Source organism: Mirounga angustirostris, unplaced genomic scaffold (assembly GCF_029215605.1).
Source record: "Mirounga angustirostris isolate CCGP_5_RB_7025 unplaced genomic scaffold, mMirAng1.0.hap1 SCAF_1, whole genome shotgun sequence".
Taxonomy (NCBI): Eukaryota; Metazoa; Chordata; class Mammalia; order Carnivora; family Phocidae; genus Mirounga; species Mirounga angustirostris.
The window spans coordinates 14,803,728-14,821,060 of record NW_026991709.1 but is presented as its reverse complement, the minus strand read 5'-3'; the positions used below and the strand labels follow the sequence as shown (position 1 = coordinate 14,821,060).

General features: G+C 37.7%; 2 protein-coding genes across 2 annotated transcripts; both read left to right on the top strand.

The window, feature by feature from the left end:
- The first annotated feature begins 9,688 nt into the window (after nucleotides 1–9,688).
- LOC123834463 (keratin-associated protein 13-1-like) lies at nucleotides 9,689–10,261 on the top strand. Its single transcript, XM_045863602.1, has one exon. The coding sequence runs from the start codon at nucleotides 9,746–9,748 to the stop codon at nucleotides 10,259–10,261; it is 516 nt and encodes a 171-aa protein (XP_045719558.1). The 5' UTR covers nucleotides 9,689–9,745.
- A 6,272-nt stretch (nucleotides 10,262–16,533) lies between these two features.
- Nucleotides 16,534–17,061, top strand: LOC123834462 (keratin-associated protein 13-1). The gene has a single exon (XM_045863601.2). The coding sequence runs from the start codon at nucleotides 16,534–16,536 to the stop codon at nucleotides 17,059–17,061; it is 528 nt and encodes a 175-aa protein (XP_045719557.1).
- The last annotated feature ends 272 nt before the right edge of the window (nucleotides 17,062–17,333 follow it).

The window sequence follows — 17,333 nt, the reverse complement described above, 5'->3', positions numbered from 1 at the left end:
AATTAAGATTCAAGTTCATGTTTGTCTCACTCTAAATTCCATTCTTTTCATTCATTCATTTATTCACTCATTCACTCACTCACTCACTTACTCATTCTATTCATTTCATTTGCTCTCATAAGCATGAGTTTCTTGAGCAGGATAGATATTTACTAATTTTGAATAGATGAGTTATAATGTATAGATACATAAACAAGTGAGCAAATGAATAAAGTCTATGAGGTCATTACAGTCTGATTATTAGTACCAAATCCATTCCCAAATTTTCCAAAACTGACTCTGCTAGGAGCCTGAAATATATTTCTGGATGACAGGAACTATTTCTGATCTTAGGTTGAATTTGGATTCTGTTTCTTTGAGACAACACTTAGGTCTCAAATGGAACATGTTGAACAAAAGAGAAATTTTTTTTTCTCAGCACATTTCTTAAGCTGTACTCTTTGCCTTATCTAACCAGGAATAGGGAGAAGCTAATCATTGTTGGGCCTTAAAAAAATATATATCTTGCTTGGGCTCCATGTTTGGATAGAGACCAAGAGAAGTAAAAAGAGAAAAAGGAGATATAATTAAGAATCTAACTATAGCAGTGATTTTAATATCTAGGGCACCTGGTTTGCATATTCTCCAGAAACTATACTCTACATTTAAATGATTGGTGTACCTTAGGGGAAGCAGAACCAATGCATTTTCATGCCAAAGAAAACAAACTAAACTGACACTGACACTGAAATAAATAGAAACATGAGCCAAATTTCTGTTAAGCAAATTATCATAAAATAAGTTAGTATCTTTCTATTCTGTTGTGACATACTAGAAAGAGATGATCCAGAAAGTAGAGAAAATAAAATGACAAACCACAAAAGACTCTTAATCAAAGGAAACAAACTGAGGGTTGCTAGAGGGAAAGGGGGTGGGGGGATGGGGTAGCTGGGTGATGGGCATTAAGGAAGGCACATGATGTAATGAGCACTGGGTGTTATATATGACTGATGAATCACAGACCTCTACCTCTGAAACTAAAAAAACATTATATATTAATTAATTGAATTTAAATAAAAATTAAAAAAATAAAATGTGTTCTAAGAAAAGGAGAGGAAGGGGGTGGGGAGTGAGGTAGGGGAGAAAGAGAATTTTGGAAGTAACAACTTGCAGATTTCTAGTTGTTACATAGATTATGGTGAATTTAAATGCTTCAGTTAATGACAGAAGATGGCTTTTGAAGGTCTCATTTCTTAGGAATGGATAAGTGGTTCCTGAATTAGAAGATCTAGTACTTCCTTAACAATAAAGTTATTTAAAAATTCATTGAGATCTTAGAAATGCAACATGCTGATTTATAGACCTCTGAACACATATTGGTCAGGAAAAAGGTGACTGACCTTGTCTAGAGAAACAACAGGAGTGTCAAAGGGGCCCAATTCATCATGAAAGGTGGGGAGATCCCAGATCCACAGCCTCCAAGCCCACAGTCCACCCTGTGGATGAGGGAGGGAACCCATAAGTGGGCACAGGATGGCTGGAAGGTTCCCTGGTGCCCAGCAGAAACTTTGTAGACATGAGCAAAGGGAGTCAGTCATTGTGGTAATTCAATTCCTGGGGAGACAGGACTCCCTTTTGACCAATGGAGGATATATCTGACAAAGTGCTACAGACTGGGCGCTCAAACAACAGATATGCATTGTCTTACAGTTCTGGAGGCTGGAAGTCCTAGATCAAGATACTGGAGGGGTTGAGTCCTTCTAAGGGCAGTGAGGGAAGGATCTGTTCCAGGCTACTCCCCCTGGCTTGTAGATGCCCATCTTCTCCCTGGGTCTCTCAACATCTCCTTCCTTCTGTGCATCTTTGTGCCCAAATTTCCCCTTTTTATGACAAGAGTCCCACTGGATTACAGTCCATCATAATGACCTCTCTATCCAATTGATTGCTTCTCTAAAGACCCTATCTTCTAATAAAGTCACATTCTGAAATACTGGGGTTTAGGATTTTAACGTATGAATTTTGAGGGACACAATTTAACTCATAACAAGGGACAAACAGTCATTAAAGAGGGAAAAAAATTTTAAGAGTTTGATTATTGTCTCCTAACTTCAGTTTTTTTCTGGGTTTAATGAAGAATTGCAGTGAATTTTCTCCTAAGGAACTTTATAAACCCTTTCCATTGATGTGGTGTGCAAGGAAAACAACCTGATAGAGTCCTCTGGGGTTTCACTAATCAGTTATCTAATTAAAATGAAATTGATTTTCCTCTGCACAGACATGGCTGAATATGTTTTATTCATTTACTTAAGAGACACAGATCATTCCTTTCTCATATATGGGATGGAGGTGACTATTTTCATGGCCAGTAATCCAGTAATCAACATGCAACGCCGTAGGGCCCTGGCCATGTCCCACTCCCCAGGGTCTCATACTGACAAGATACCATGCTCTTCTATTTCCTGTCCTAAGGAGCCAAGCAGCAGAATCTCAGTTCTTAAAGTGATGATCATGTATTTTCAGTTGTCAACAAGTAAAAATAATAAAGTCAATACTAAGAATGCCTGTATTTATCTTTTTAATAAACATTACCACAAGTCGACTGTGAGTCAGTAACTGTGGGAAGGATGTTGTCCCTTCTTTTGGGTCCACTCTGTCTGGGAGATTAAGACAGGAGGCACAAAGCTCGGGATTCCTAAAGTACTCTGTAAGAGCAACAGACTAACAGCTACAGTTGCGAGCAAAGTTTCATCAAGGCCACTATCAGGGCAAATCATCTTGAAAGTGTCTTTGGCAATAGTTGATTAAAAAGACATTATAATATGGAGATTCCAAAATTTTTATTTTTTTAAAGATTTTATTTATTTATTTATTTATTTTAGAGAGAGTGCACAGGCATGTGTGAGCGGGGGAGGGCAGAGGCGGAGGGAGTGGGAGAGAATCTCAAGCAGAGCCCCATGTATGGCTTGACCTCACAACCCTGAGATCATGACCTGAGCTGAAACCAAGAGTCCGAGGCTTAACCAACTGAGCCACCCAGGTGCCCCTTGAGATTCCAAAATTTTAAATGGGAGCTAGAAATTTTCATTCAAAGACAGCTGATCTAAAATTAAATGAGATACCAACAAAACTAATGAAATGGCAAGCATTTAAGAGAAATGAATAGAAATATTTAACTACTCTTGAAAATAAGCACAGAAGGGAGTCAAATTTAATGAATGAGACAAATGGAAACATTTCTTTGGTTTGGCAGCATTGCCAGTTTAGAAGGCTAAACCAAGATAAATGATGTGTGAAACATAACGATGGGGGAAAAGAGAGAAGGAAAGGGAAGGAAGAAAGGGACGAATGGAGATGAGAAAGAAAGGGACATTCCAGAAGGATAAGAAGCACAGCATGAGAGCACAGCATTAAGCCATTAAGTTAGGAGACCATATCACAGGCTTTGTGGTGCTGATTAGTCCTGTGAAGGCTTAAAACTCTGCTTTCTATATAGGGTTGCAGTTGCTATGCTCTTATTTTTAAACAAGTGTACTCTTTGAAATCCCAAGTTTCTCATTTAGTTATAAACATTTTGCTCTTTTGTTAAAGAATGACTCCAGCAATAAAAAAAAAAAAAGAATGACTCAGGCAATAAAAATGTATTTAAGATATTTACAGCTGTGATTCTCAAATTTGATACCTCAGAAGCACTAGCAAAGGGTTTTCTTTGATCATTTGAGTAAAGATTCACAATAAGCTTTACTAATTGTTAGGCAGTACTGTGAGTATTTTACTTACATTTTTATCTCATGTAATTCTCATAATAACCCAATGCGAGAGGTATTATTATTCCCATGTCACAAACAAGAGAGTTGGGGCATGGAGAGCTCAAGTCAATGACAGGAGATCACAGTGTTAGGAAAGGTAACGCCAGGATTCACCTCCCAGGCGTTCTGACAGCAGAATAGGGGCTTTGAGCTTCCACGTTACCTCCCCCCTCAATTGGGAAGGCCCCCTCCCCACAGCCATGCACTGTGCCAGTGGCATTCTGACAAGTATGTTTCAATAGGTATTACTTAAATCCACCAGAGTTTAAGATCTTGAGTGATCACACACAGTCCATTCCACAATGCCCTAGGATTACGTTGTTTGTTTTAAATTTCAGATCTCTAAAAATAAATCAAATCCTGGTATTAGGATAAGTTAAAAAGCTATTGTCAAGAGAGGTAGCAAGCAAGACAAAGGAACCCTGTGTATAACACTTCCTGAGGAATAAACAGGCTAAATATGTTTTACAGTCTTTAACCCCTCCCATCAAAACCTTAGTCTATTTTGAATGGGGCAGAACTTGCAAGGGAGACTGCCCATTAGTCTCTGGGCACCAGACAAATTTCAGCATCATAGAATTCTATGATTTGAGCAGAGAAATGAGGAAATGAGTAAGTGGAGTTAAGCAGTTTACTCCACTAGTAAGTGAGAAAACCAAAACAAGACCCTGGATTGGAGGTGTCTCAGATGTTGGCACTCTCTCCAGTGGCTTCCAACAGACACTGGGAAACCATGACCTCTGCTATGTTTGTGCCTCCAGCCATCCACCAAGACAGAGCTCAGCCAACTGAGCAGTGCTAAACAAGGTCCCCTCCAGAGAAAATCTGGCTGTCTTCCTGTCAAGGGCTCCTGCCTAATTACAAGGGTGAACAAGCCTAGGAGACCAAGAAACCTCAAGTATCCCTCTACTTTGAAGCCTCTAAAAATCCGGAAGTACCCTGGAATAACTTCCTCCTCTTTACCGTTCCTTTTCCGGCTTTCTCCCCTTTCCACTCAGGTACCTCCCCTCGCACCCCTGCACTGGAGATGAAGAAAGGCAGAGTAAACGCGGAGTGGCCTTCTCTATTGCACTCCTTGTGCCTTTAGTCAGCGAAGGGCTGGGGAGAGAAAGAAATGAGGTGGGAGATGCTGACACCCCAGCATCAGGAGGAGGCCAGACCTCCTCAAAGTAGCAAGAGAGGAAGGTGTGCACATGCACACACACACACACATCTGCTAGCTTGTGCTCTTTCTCCTCATCTCACTACTTTCCACTAGGTCAAGACTTGATGTCACCTGGAAACCTTTAAGCCCATGGGTCTTAGCTGACCCATGACATCTGAGTAGAAAAGCTTCCATGTCTATTAGATACATATAGTCAACCTTCACTAAGCTGTCAATCAAAGAATGAACACACCAAAAATAGTTAATATCTATGTAATCTTCTGCGGTGACTTCCTTCATTTAAGACATTTATAACATTAAGACGATGTCCCTTTTCACTCAATCAACATACATCTATAGAGTGCCTACTATGTATCACAGACCATTTTAGTTCCACTCATACATTTAACAACTGATTTTTAACTCAAAATTTGTTTTTATTCTGCCTTCCAATTTTAGCTATCACAGTCTGTCACAATTGCTATTCTTCTCTCCTGTATTTAGAGGGAGTCATTACCACTCATCGTGAGGCCATCTGCACAATGTCACTGGGTAGTGACACATAGCCTTTGTTCAAACCCCAGGATGCTGCATCTTGCAGGATGGATATTAATGCTGCTAAATCCATCTTCAGTGTTTCCAAACAACAGCATTCGTAACAGCTATTATATCTGCATAGCAGCAAGAAGAGAGGGTGCAGCATATTATTAGCAGGAACTGCCCATTACAATAGAATTATGACGTTATAAACAGAAAATAGATTTCCTTTTCTCTCTTTGTAATGTTGTACTTCATATTCTTGGAAAGACAATCCCTGTACAAAGGTGGTTACAGTTGTCAGGCATGTAGTAGTATGATGTCACATGGCTATGAGTATCTCCTGCGGGCTCCTGGCTAAATGTTAACCCTTTAGTTATTTAATTTAATTTAATAATTTAATTTAATTTAATATTTAATTTAAGTGTGTTAACCCTTTAATCTAACCATGGTAGTACATCAGAATCACATGTGGGACAGCCTGGGGAGGAATTCAATCATTTGGTTTTTAAAATTGTTTATTTCTTTTCTGGTTGGTTTGTATGTCCTAAAATGACCCATTTGTTACTTCTGTTGCATATTCAGAAGTAAGACACCACTGATTTAAGTCACTGCCCAGTGTATAAAAACCTTGTCACGTTCTGCTGGCATGTAGAGTATTTTAAGTCAGAGGATAATAAACATAAGTGAGGTGGTGCAGTTGACCTGTGATTTGTCTCATGATTGGTGTTTTTATAATCCAATTCCACCAACATAGATGCATAATATTTTCCTATTAAACATGGAAAAATACCCTTCAAGTGCACAGGGAGATTGTTTTCACAAAGTGTCTTAAAACCCAAAGTCTCTCAATTTGTGATAGTGACATTAGCTAACACAACAAAATAATAGCACGGGCTTGATGACTAATGACAACTGAAATTGGGCCCCACAACTATAAAGTAAAGAGGAGTAGCTTAACTTGGGAATTTCAGGGAGCATATCCTCAATGAATGGAGTAGCTTATAGTGAGTTCCAGGCAGCTGCAAGCAAGGGAGCCCAGCAGAACCAAATTTTCAGAATTTTTAAAAGATGTCAGAAATCCATATTTTGTATTAATTCTTTTGATTTTTAAATATTAGTGACTAATTTAGAGTTTAATAAAAAACCTATGGGGGGGTGGTCCATGCTTGTGCGATGAACAAAACTGTGTGGGCTGGATTTGGTAGAGGACCTGGGGGTTTGTGATCTGTTATTTCAGCTAAAATCAACACTACCACATTGATGTGAGGAGGGTCAGATGTACAGGGAAGAGAAGGCCATCATTGTACATCTGTGAGGGCAGCCGGAAGGTTCTGTCACTATAGACAAATTTTGTTGACTTTATTATTTTGATTAACAATAGTCCTATCTCCAGTGAGAAAAAAGTCACTCTCATTTGTGATAAGACTACTATTTCCAAGAAGTTCTTTGAAAAACAGTGGTTTGAGAAAGGCATGGTGTTCACAGCATTGAGTGGGCTGGGACTTTTATCTCAGTGGCTAGAAACCCATAGGAAAAAAATTTTTAAAATTTAAAAGATCATAAGATAAACTTTTTTAAAGTAGCTGTTTGATGTGAATTCAGCTACTTCATCATTTCTTGGACTTACAGAAGTCCTATATAGTGTTTCCTTTTGTAAAATTGCAATGAAACCTACTCTTACATTGAGGAAAAGTTGTTAATTTAAGCATTTACAGTAAAATTGTATTGTAGCTTTTTTGTTTTTTTTTTAAAGATTTTATTTATTTATTGACAGAGAGAGAGATAGCGAGAGCAGGAACACAAGCAGGGGGAATGGGAGAGGGAGAAGCAGGCTTCTTGCCGAGCAGGGAGCCCGATGTGGGACTCGATCCCAGGACCCTGGGATCATGACCTGAGCTGAAGGCAGACGCTTAACGACTGAGCCACCCAGGCGCCCTGTATTGTAGTTTTATCAGAGTTGCAACTCAATGCCTTAAGCCACAGCACTATACTATCTGAGTACCTAATACCACATAGTTGAATTTTGGTGTGTGTTACACCAAATTGGCAGGAAACAGCAATATACTCAAAGAATGTGATAAATCTATCAGACATTTTCCTTTAAAAAAAAACCAAAAACTTGGAGTTAAAGAGGACCAGAGGCAAATAATAAAAGCAATAACTAACCACCACAATGCAATTATTGAAAGTTAGGTTAGAACTCTGGACAGAGACATTTCCATGGAAAGTATATTGAACAGACACCTGGGCACTCTATGTGGGTCCCTGATATCTCAGACAGAAGGTCACTAGCACATGTTCAAGTGTCTTAGATAGAGCAACTTAGGTAAAGACAGAGACAGATTTAACCTAATGAAGTTTCCATGGGAGGGTCCTCTTCAGGGTTCTTTTGTCTGACCTTTTCCAAGGCTCCATTGCACTCTTGCAGGGAGGTCTGGAGGAACCCACCGCTCCAGTTGTGCTGCTGTATCCTGAGATCAGTCATTTGCCCTTGAAGTAGTTCTGGGGCGATAGGTGGATCCAGAAAGCTGCCTGTACTACCTCTAGACCCTGGAATCAACCTGATGAACCTCAGAACTTCAGGGAGTTTTGACTTTAAGAAGAAGGATTAGAACCAAAACATTACTCTGCTACCTAATAGATCACTAAAACCGAGGGTCCACAGCCATTTGTAGCTGATTCTCACACAAGTCCACAACCTCTAGGGCCAGGAGACTGGGATGGAGAGATAAAGCAGGGACACCAAGCTGAGATAAGCATAATCCCAGGATTGAAGCACTAACTGAGAAGAAATGACACAAGGTGTTACAGATGTGGCATTACTAATAAATAGCAATGTTGAAAGGAACTTTTCTGTGTCATCAAAAATAATTTAAGTATTTTCTGATTCATAATCTTGGAAGAAAAACTGAAATATATTCTATTCTTTCTATAGAAAATCATGTTCACAAAATCATTGTCATATGTAAAAGTGATCAAAGACTATGCAGCCAATAAATATAGAGGAAATGTTATAGATGTTGGTGATGATTACGATATCATATTATTGTCTTGATTTTGTGATATTTATGTTTTTTGTCATCTTATAAGTTTGTATTTATTAATATTGTTTTATTCTAAATTAGCATTCATATTTATATCTACTATTATGTTCATAATGCTGTATTCTTTTTCTTAAAGAAGTGCCCCCAAATAATAAATTTCAAGATTCACATAACCTGGATCCTCTAGTAAGAAAGCTGGGACAGAAACATGTATCAAAAGTAGGGAGAAAAATATAGGATCTGCCATGACCTTGGAAATACTCAGAGAACATTCAAAATTTTGAGGGGTTGTGGGAGGATAAACCTCAGGATGTTTTGAGCATATAAATGTATTTCACAAAAGCCATGATTTAAGTTCATTTTTAAAAACTTTTATATGATTGAACTAAGAAGTAGAATATCCACAAGTCGTCCAATGGGGTAGAGGAAAATCTTGACAGACTTGTTCCTCTCTCTACCACTGTCCCTTGTTTCCTCACCTCATCTCAATAGCATCTCCCATTTTAGTTTTCTTCACATGTGCTCATATTGATCTCTTCTTGCTTTAGATTTGATTTCATTTTTCTAAAGACTAAATTTTTACAGCATATTTGTTCAGGATTATGCCCACTTCTAATCATTTCTGTCAATCTTTTTGGCTTACTTTTATAAGAGCCCTCTAGACTGGACATAGTAAGGAATGTTAATAGTAAGTAATAGATGCAAAATTATATTAGAGTGTGAATCAATAGTTTGATGTAGGGGCAATATTTAGAAGATTCCTCATCAAGACCAGATTTCTACTTCTCAGCCACTGACACAAAAGAGAGATGAATGCATTGTAATCTCCCCTCTGGGAAGAAAGCATTATTCAGCCAAAGCTGAGCACATGTACATGCACATGTTTTCATGCCCAGAAAAATCAGAGGGACTTCCCTGGCCATGATGGAGTAGGCATTAATTACAAATCGTCATAGCATTTGTAACATAGATTTACCTCATTGACATGGGGCTATAAAAACAAAATGAGTGAACCCATAAATATAAGATGAAGAGAGGTAGTTAACTCCAATTACAAAAAAAGATTACTGAGTTATATGTATGCATATGAAGGACTCCAAATTTTGAAAAGATGACATTGTAAAGTGTCACACCCATTGCTGAGAGTATATAAATGCCTCACTTGAGGAGTAAGATATTCAAACACAGAATCTTCTTGCTGTCACTAAGCTGAACTCAGATCTCCTGCCAACATGTCCTACAGCTACTGCTCCGGAAACTACTCCTCCCGCTCCTTTGGGGCATACCTGCGCTCCCCAAGCTCCTCCTGTTGCTCTTCCTTCCCCAGCAACCTGGTCTACCACACTAACCTACGCTCTCCCAGCACCTGCCAGCTGGGCTCCTCCCTCCCCAGTGGCTATCAGGACACCTTCTGTGAGCCCACCAGCCACCAGACATCCCGTGTGGTGTCCAGCCCCTGCCAGATGTCCTACCACTGCCCGAGGACCTCCACGTTCTCCAGTCCTTGCCAGATGACTTGCTCTGGGTCTGTGGGCATTGGGTCCAGCAGCTACCCTTCCCTGGGCTATGGATCCAGAAGCTGCTACTCACTGGGCTGTGGATCCCAGGGCTCCAGATCCAGGAGTTATGGAGTCTGTGGCTTCCCTTCTCTGGGCTATGGATCCAGATTCTGGCATCCAACCTACTTGGCTTCTAGGAGCTGCCAGTCTCCTTGTTACAGGCCAACTTGTGGATCTGGCTTCTTTTGATCAACCTTATTAAATTTATAATCTTGTTGTCCAATCTCACCAATGCCTCTACTCATAACCTTTATTATCTCCATCACCTACTGGAAGAATTATCTTCTTATTCTTAGATTATCAAATCCTCACCTTGTCTCTGGCCCCAATACTGGCTGACAGACTTTATTTAAAAAATTCTGTAATTAATGTACTAACTGAAAATAAAATCTAAAGTCTGCATTGGAGATAAAATTCATGTTATTGGATTTTCTTCCAAAATTGTATGAAAAACCAAATCATTATAACCTAATAAATTTATTGGTTCTGAAACCAGCTGTGTTTATTTTTGTTAGTTTTTATTGACTATGCTTTTGATTATGATAGATAATGGAAATATTATGAAAAGATCAATATGCACCTGGATAGAGATCTTGAAATCCTAAGAAATTGGGGATTTGAATTTTGAGGGACCTCAGATATTTTTCTTACTCAAACTACAAGTAGTGGAAGACTATTGTTTAAGTATATAGAATTTAATGAATTGAAATCTCAGATTCAGGAATTAAATTAATTCCCTCACAAGATGTGGGAATGCCAACAGACATAACACAGCAGACTAGTTGCTAGTTATATAAGAAATGCAGGGAATAAAAGTAATATTTACATTTATATGGTTAGGCTTATACATGAAAAGAAAAATTAAACAGAAGATAAATGAACATGATTATGTATGAATTTTAAGTAACTTTGCTTGAAGTCACCCACCATTTCTTAGTAAAAGTGATAAACACCTGCATCCCACTGATGAGTATTCAATATAATCTTATCTACATATGTGTAATGAGCAATACCATAAAATTTGAGTGAAGAATCTAAAATCATAAGGATGATTTCCACCTTGGTTTTTACTCATGTTTCAAACTAAAATATAATTAGCATTTGATACCACCAGGAGTGATGATTTAATGTGTATCTTTAAAAAATGGAGAAACATTACTTCTCTTTTCCATGATAATATTCTCTGTTTTCTCAGGAAAGTATTTTCAGGGATAGCAAAGAGCGAAAATAGATTTTGATAAGGAACCTAAAACTGACAACAAAAAGAGTTAACATATGTTCAGTAAATGTCCCTAAGCCTTATTTCTTTAGGCTATACAACAGCCCTTAGAGAAAGATACCCATTATAAATTTGTTATGTTAAGTGTAAGAAAAGGGAGACACAGAAGGAATAAGGAACTTATAAGGAATAGCTGTCCCATGGCATCTTAAAAGGTGAAGTTTATTTAGAACTGCAAAGACATAGGAGTATGTCTTTGGGGCAAAAGGGAAATCTGGGAAGATGAAATAAAATAACCAGAGTGGAAAAGACTGAAAAATACTTTTATATTGAAGGAATGACTGGAAATTTGGTTAACTTACAATTGAAGGATATTTTATATGGTGTGACAATGACAAACATGGTTAAAAGTAGTTGATGAGTAACTATTCTTCCATCATTTAGAGGTATTACATTTTATTTATTTTTTAGGGGTATTATATTTTAATTTACAATAATTCTTGTTTCCACCACCTTACATTCAGACTACTAAAATAGTTTTGTGGGGAGCCTGCGTGGCACAGTTAAGCCTCCATTCTTGGTTTTGGCTCAGATCATGATCTCAGGGTCATGAGATCAAGCCCCAGACTGGGCCCCACACTTAGCTTGTAGTCTGCTTAAGATTCTCTCTCACTCTGCCCCCCCCACTTTTTTTCTCTCTCTCTCTAAAATAAATAAATAAATCTTAAAAATAAAATAAAATAGTTTTGTGATTGGACACTACTACTCTATTTCTCACCTATTCCAGCCACTTTTTCATAATTATAAGATAAATCTTTCATCTAAGGATTGGTAATGAATTTTAAGCTTATTCCTAAGGGGGGATAAGATAAAAATTGATATACTTACAAATGAAAAAAATACTTGGAACTAATATTTTTGTCTAGAAAAATTAGACAAAGAAAATATATGTGAAAATGTCCCAGAAGTCACCAGTGCCAAAATGTCAGGGAGGTTTTAACAACAACAACAAAGTCATAGAATTTGTGACTACTTTTCAATTAGAGATATTGTTGAATCCAAAAGGGAGGCTGATGAGACTCATGAGCTCAGGTAACCCAAATCGAAAGTTAGAAATTTCCAATGACTTTGACCAAAATTGAGACTCTGAACAACACCTTAGGACTAGGCTGAACCTTCAATATTTACCCCTTCCTATGAACTGAAATTAAGTTCCCAATCATTTCAGTGCTCGATTAGATTAGCATGGTACACAAACTGGAGTCGCCACTCTGGAAAACAGTATGGAGTGTTCTCAAAAAATTAAAAATAGAGCTACCCTATGATCCAGCAATTGCACTACTAGGTATTTACCCAAAGGATATAAAAATACAGATTTGAAGGGATACATGCACCCGAATGTTTATAGCAGCATTATCAACGGCAGCCAAATTATGAAAAGAGCCCAAATGTCCATCAACTGATGAATGGATAAAGAAGTTGTGGCATGCTAAGCAAAAGAAGTCAGTCAGAGAAAGACAAATACCACAGGATTTCACTCATATGTGGAATTTAAGAAACAAACCAGATGAACATGGTGGGGGGAGAGAGAGAGGCAAGTCATAAAACAGACTCTTAACTATAGAGAACCCAAACTGAGGGTTGCTGGAGGGGAGGTGGTCAGGGGGATGGGTTAAATAGATGACGGGGATTAAGGAGTGCACTTGCTGTGATGAGCACCTCAGGTTGTATGGAAGTGTTGAATCACTGTAATGTACGCCAGAAACTAATATCACACTATATGTTAAATAATTGGAATTTAAATAAAAACTTCAAACTACAAAAAAATTTAGCATGGTATAGAGGTGACCTTAAATTATTTCTTTACATAGATAAATCTAAATATAAATTATAAATGCAGATATAGACTTAGAGGTATAGATATAATTGTGGATATAGTTTTATACAGATATAGATTAGTATATAGATGATATACATAGATAAATTATGTAGACATAGATCGTCTGATATCCTAGGGAAATTTACTAGACTTCAAGAAGTTAAGAAATGACTAAATCCAAAATATATATCAGATAGTAGAATTCATTTTAAGAAATAAAAAGATAGATTTAAAATTTTAAGAGAGAGAGAAACATATTAAAAGAACCAAGCAGAGGGGTGCTTGGGTGGCTCAGTCAGTTAAGTGTCCAACTCTTGATTTGGGCTCAGGTCATGATCTCAGGGTCATGAGATCAAGACCTACATCAGGCTCCATGCTGGGTGTGGAGCCTGCTTAAGATTCTCCCTCTCCCTCTGCCCTTTCCCCCCACCCCCACTCATGCTCTCTCTATATATAAAAAAATAAAAATTAAAAGAACCAAGTAGAAATTCTAAAATTGAAAAATGCAATAAGTTAAATGTAGAATTGTTGAATGGATTGAAAAGAAATTAGACATAGCTGGAGAGACAATTAGAGATTGTTCTGGAGAACATATTTAAACTAACAAATAAAGAGAATACCTTGGAGTCAAACTGATGAACAAAAAAGAAGAGAAAAATTTAAAGCAACCAAAGGGAAAGAAAATGCAAGTTACCTTATAAGAAGTAACAGTAAGATAGACAGCTGAATTCTAAACAGAAAAAAGGAAAGTAGAAAGACAATTAAATATCCTCAAATTTCTGAAGAAAGAAAACTTTAGAGTCCTTGACTAATGAGTATTTGTTTCAAAAATGAAGGAGAGGGGCGCGTGGGTGGCTCAGCTGAGCATCTGACTCTTGATTTTGGTTTAGGTCATGATCTCAAGCTCGTGGGATCAAGCCCAGAGTTGGGCTCTGTGTTGGGCGTGGAGACTGCTTGAGATTCTCTCTCTCTCCCTCTGCCCCCGCCCACTCTCTCTCTCTCAAAAAAAAAAAAAAAGGAGAAATATAGACATTTTCAAACAATCAAACCTGTAAAAAATGTGTTACTAGGCTTCCAACATAAAATATATAATAAAAGTTATATATAGTCAGAAACAAAATACTCTCAGAACATACAAAAAAAGATGTAAGAAGAAATGAAGAGTAAACAAAAGAAATATATACATATATTATATATATTTATATACATATGATAAATTTAAGCAAATTTTGTTCATAAAAACATGGAGGCAAATATATATCAATATACACAAACATACATGAAATTACAATACAGAAAATCCTAACATAGTACATGAATTGGGGTAAGAATAATTGACCTTAAGATTTCTGACATTCTTGCACTGGACCGGAAATAGTAAAAGTATTCATTTCGATTAGCAAGTCAACAAAGCATGCTGTGAACTCTAAGGCAGCACTGCCCAATAGAACTTTCTGTGTTGCTGAAAATCTTTTTATCTGCATTTTCCAATATATGGTATCCATCAGCCACATGTATCTATTGTGCACATGGAATGTGGCTAACATGACTGGGGAATAAAATTTTAATTTAACTTAATTTTAAATGATATAAATTGAACTTAATATATGTGGCTAGTGGCTACTCTGCTGGATGGTATGGCATTGGGGTAACCTCTAAATGAATCACAAAATCCTGGATCTCATCTTGGAAGGCTGACAGAATGATTGTTAGGAAATAGCTTGTATCACATCTAATAACATGATGCTTTACATGTTATCATACAGCAAACTTTGAAGTTAGTAAAACAGAAGTAGCATTTTTGTTTGTTTCTTTTGTCTGATGTATCTTTTTACTTTCTCCCTTCTCTGTTTCCTTATATTTAAGAAAATCTATTTTAAGTAGGAAATAGCTTGGGTTTCTAGTCCAGTCTGATATTCTGTCTTCAATAAGGATTATTCAGTCTATTATATTTAATTTAATTATTGATACTTTCAGATTTCTACTTACACATTTACTATTTGTAATAGTAAATTTTCATACTTCTGGGAGGGGTAATAAAATGATTAAAGCTATAATTTTACCCTTTTAGGTTATTATTATTTTATAATTTTTAAATTTTTTAGTAAGTTTTCAAAAGATTTTAATGATCACTTTAATTACTATTTACTTCTACCTATTTATTAAGAACCACAAACCACTTTATTAGTGTTATGCACAATGAGTAGACCATTCACTTATAGCTCCATCTTTTTTATCACCTCCTTCAATTACAACTCCCCCTTTGAGGTAATTGCCTTCCTAACTGGAGAAAACACTTCAGTATTCATTTTAGCCTAGGTTTGCTTGACATGGAGAGCTCTATAAAAGGCAATATTTTGGATATTTTACAGTCAAAAAATAATCTTGAAGAACTGAAGTAGGGAAAAAATGTTTTTATAATGAAGGAAACAATTATAGGAAAGAATCTAAAGATAAAAATGACCAGAAGGTCCTGCGTGATAAGAATTGTTCTAGGAGAGCAGGATCACTGGACACACTGTAAGGACAGGTGATAAAAGGGACAATGTATATATGAAAAGCTATAAAGTATATTGATCCAGAACCCATTTTTATTGGAATTACACACAGATGGAAAGATCCATCATGTCACTAGTTATCTTCCCTCACTCCAAGAGTATTTGACTCTTTGGAATTTTTTGCATGTGTATAAATTGGTATCCACTGAGACTCTTCAAATTAGTCTTGCTTAGTCATTTTGCCTTTAAACATCTGTCCTGATTTATCTCTGTGATCCACCAATTTCTCAATCAATTTATATTATCTATTTTCCCCTTTCCATTGGATTTGAGGGGCAATATGTAATAATGTAATATATGAAAACTAACTTTAGGGGATGAAATAAATTTACAGAAAGAAAATCATTGGTGACAAAATAGGGTGCCTCTATTCCACTGAGGGAGAAAAAAAAAGTGACTTAACCTTAATCCCCACCTTTAGATCTAAGCATTCCCCAGCCAATGTACAAGCAAAGGCACAATGAGTCTCAGCCAAGGAGAAGGGTAGGGGCTTTTCTGGCCCTGATTAGCTGGCATTAATGACATACAGTCATAGCATTTCTGACTTTGGAATAGTTCGTTGGCTTGGTGCTATAACAACATGATGAATTCTCCTATAAATATGAGATGGAAGGAATCACCAACAATTACAGAAAATATCATTGAATTACACATATGGAAATGAGAGATTCCAAGTGTGGGAAAGACGACTGTAAAAAATGCCACACCCATGGCTGAGAGGATAAAAGTGCCCCAGTGCAGGACGTGACATTCAACCTCAGAATCTTCTCGCTGTCACTCAGCTGAACTCAGATCTCCTGCCAACATGTCCTACAGCTGCTACTCTGGAAACAACTCCTCCCGCTCCTTCGGGGGCTACCTGCGCTCCCCAAGCTCCTCCTGTGGCTCGTCCTGCCCCAGCAACCTGGTCTACCGCACTGATCTATGCTCTCCCAGCACCTGTCAGCTGGGCTCCTCCCTCCCCAGTGGCTGTCAGGACACCTTCTGTGAGCCCACCAGCTGCCAGATATCCCGTGTGGTGTCCAGCCCCTGCCAGATGTCCTACCACCGCCCGAGGACCTCCATGCTCTCCAGTCCTTGCCAGATGACTTGCTCTGGGTCTGTGGGCATTGGGTCCAGCAGCTGCCATTCCCTGGGCTATGGATCTAGAAGCTGCCAATCACTAGGTTGTGGATCCCAGAGCTTCAGATCGCTGGGTTATGGAGTCTATGGCTTCCCTTCTCTGAGCTATGGATCCAGATTCTCCCGCCCAACCTACTCCACTTCCAGAAGCTGCCAGTCATCCTGTTATAGACCATCCTGTGGATCTGGCTTCTATACATCAACTTGTTGAGGATCCTGACCTTTAGAGCAATGTGTCTAACCTCTAAACAGAGAGTTTATCATCTTCATGATGTTCAGGAAAAACTCTCCAATTACCTTTTTTTTCCAGCCACAACGTGCCGGCCAAAAAAAGGCCAAAATCTCTAACATATACTGAACTTAATGACTAATTTTATTGGATGAATTTATAGAATTAGTGGAATTAATGAAATAAATTGTGAGATCAATTAATGGAATTTATGTTAATAAACATGAACTAATGTTAATGAATTAATGGGATTC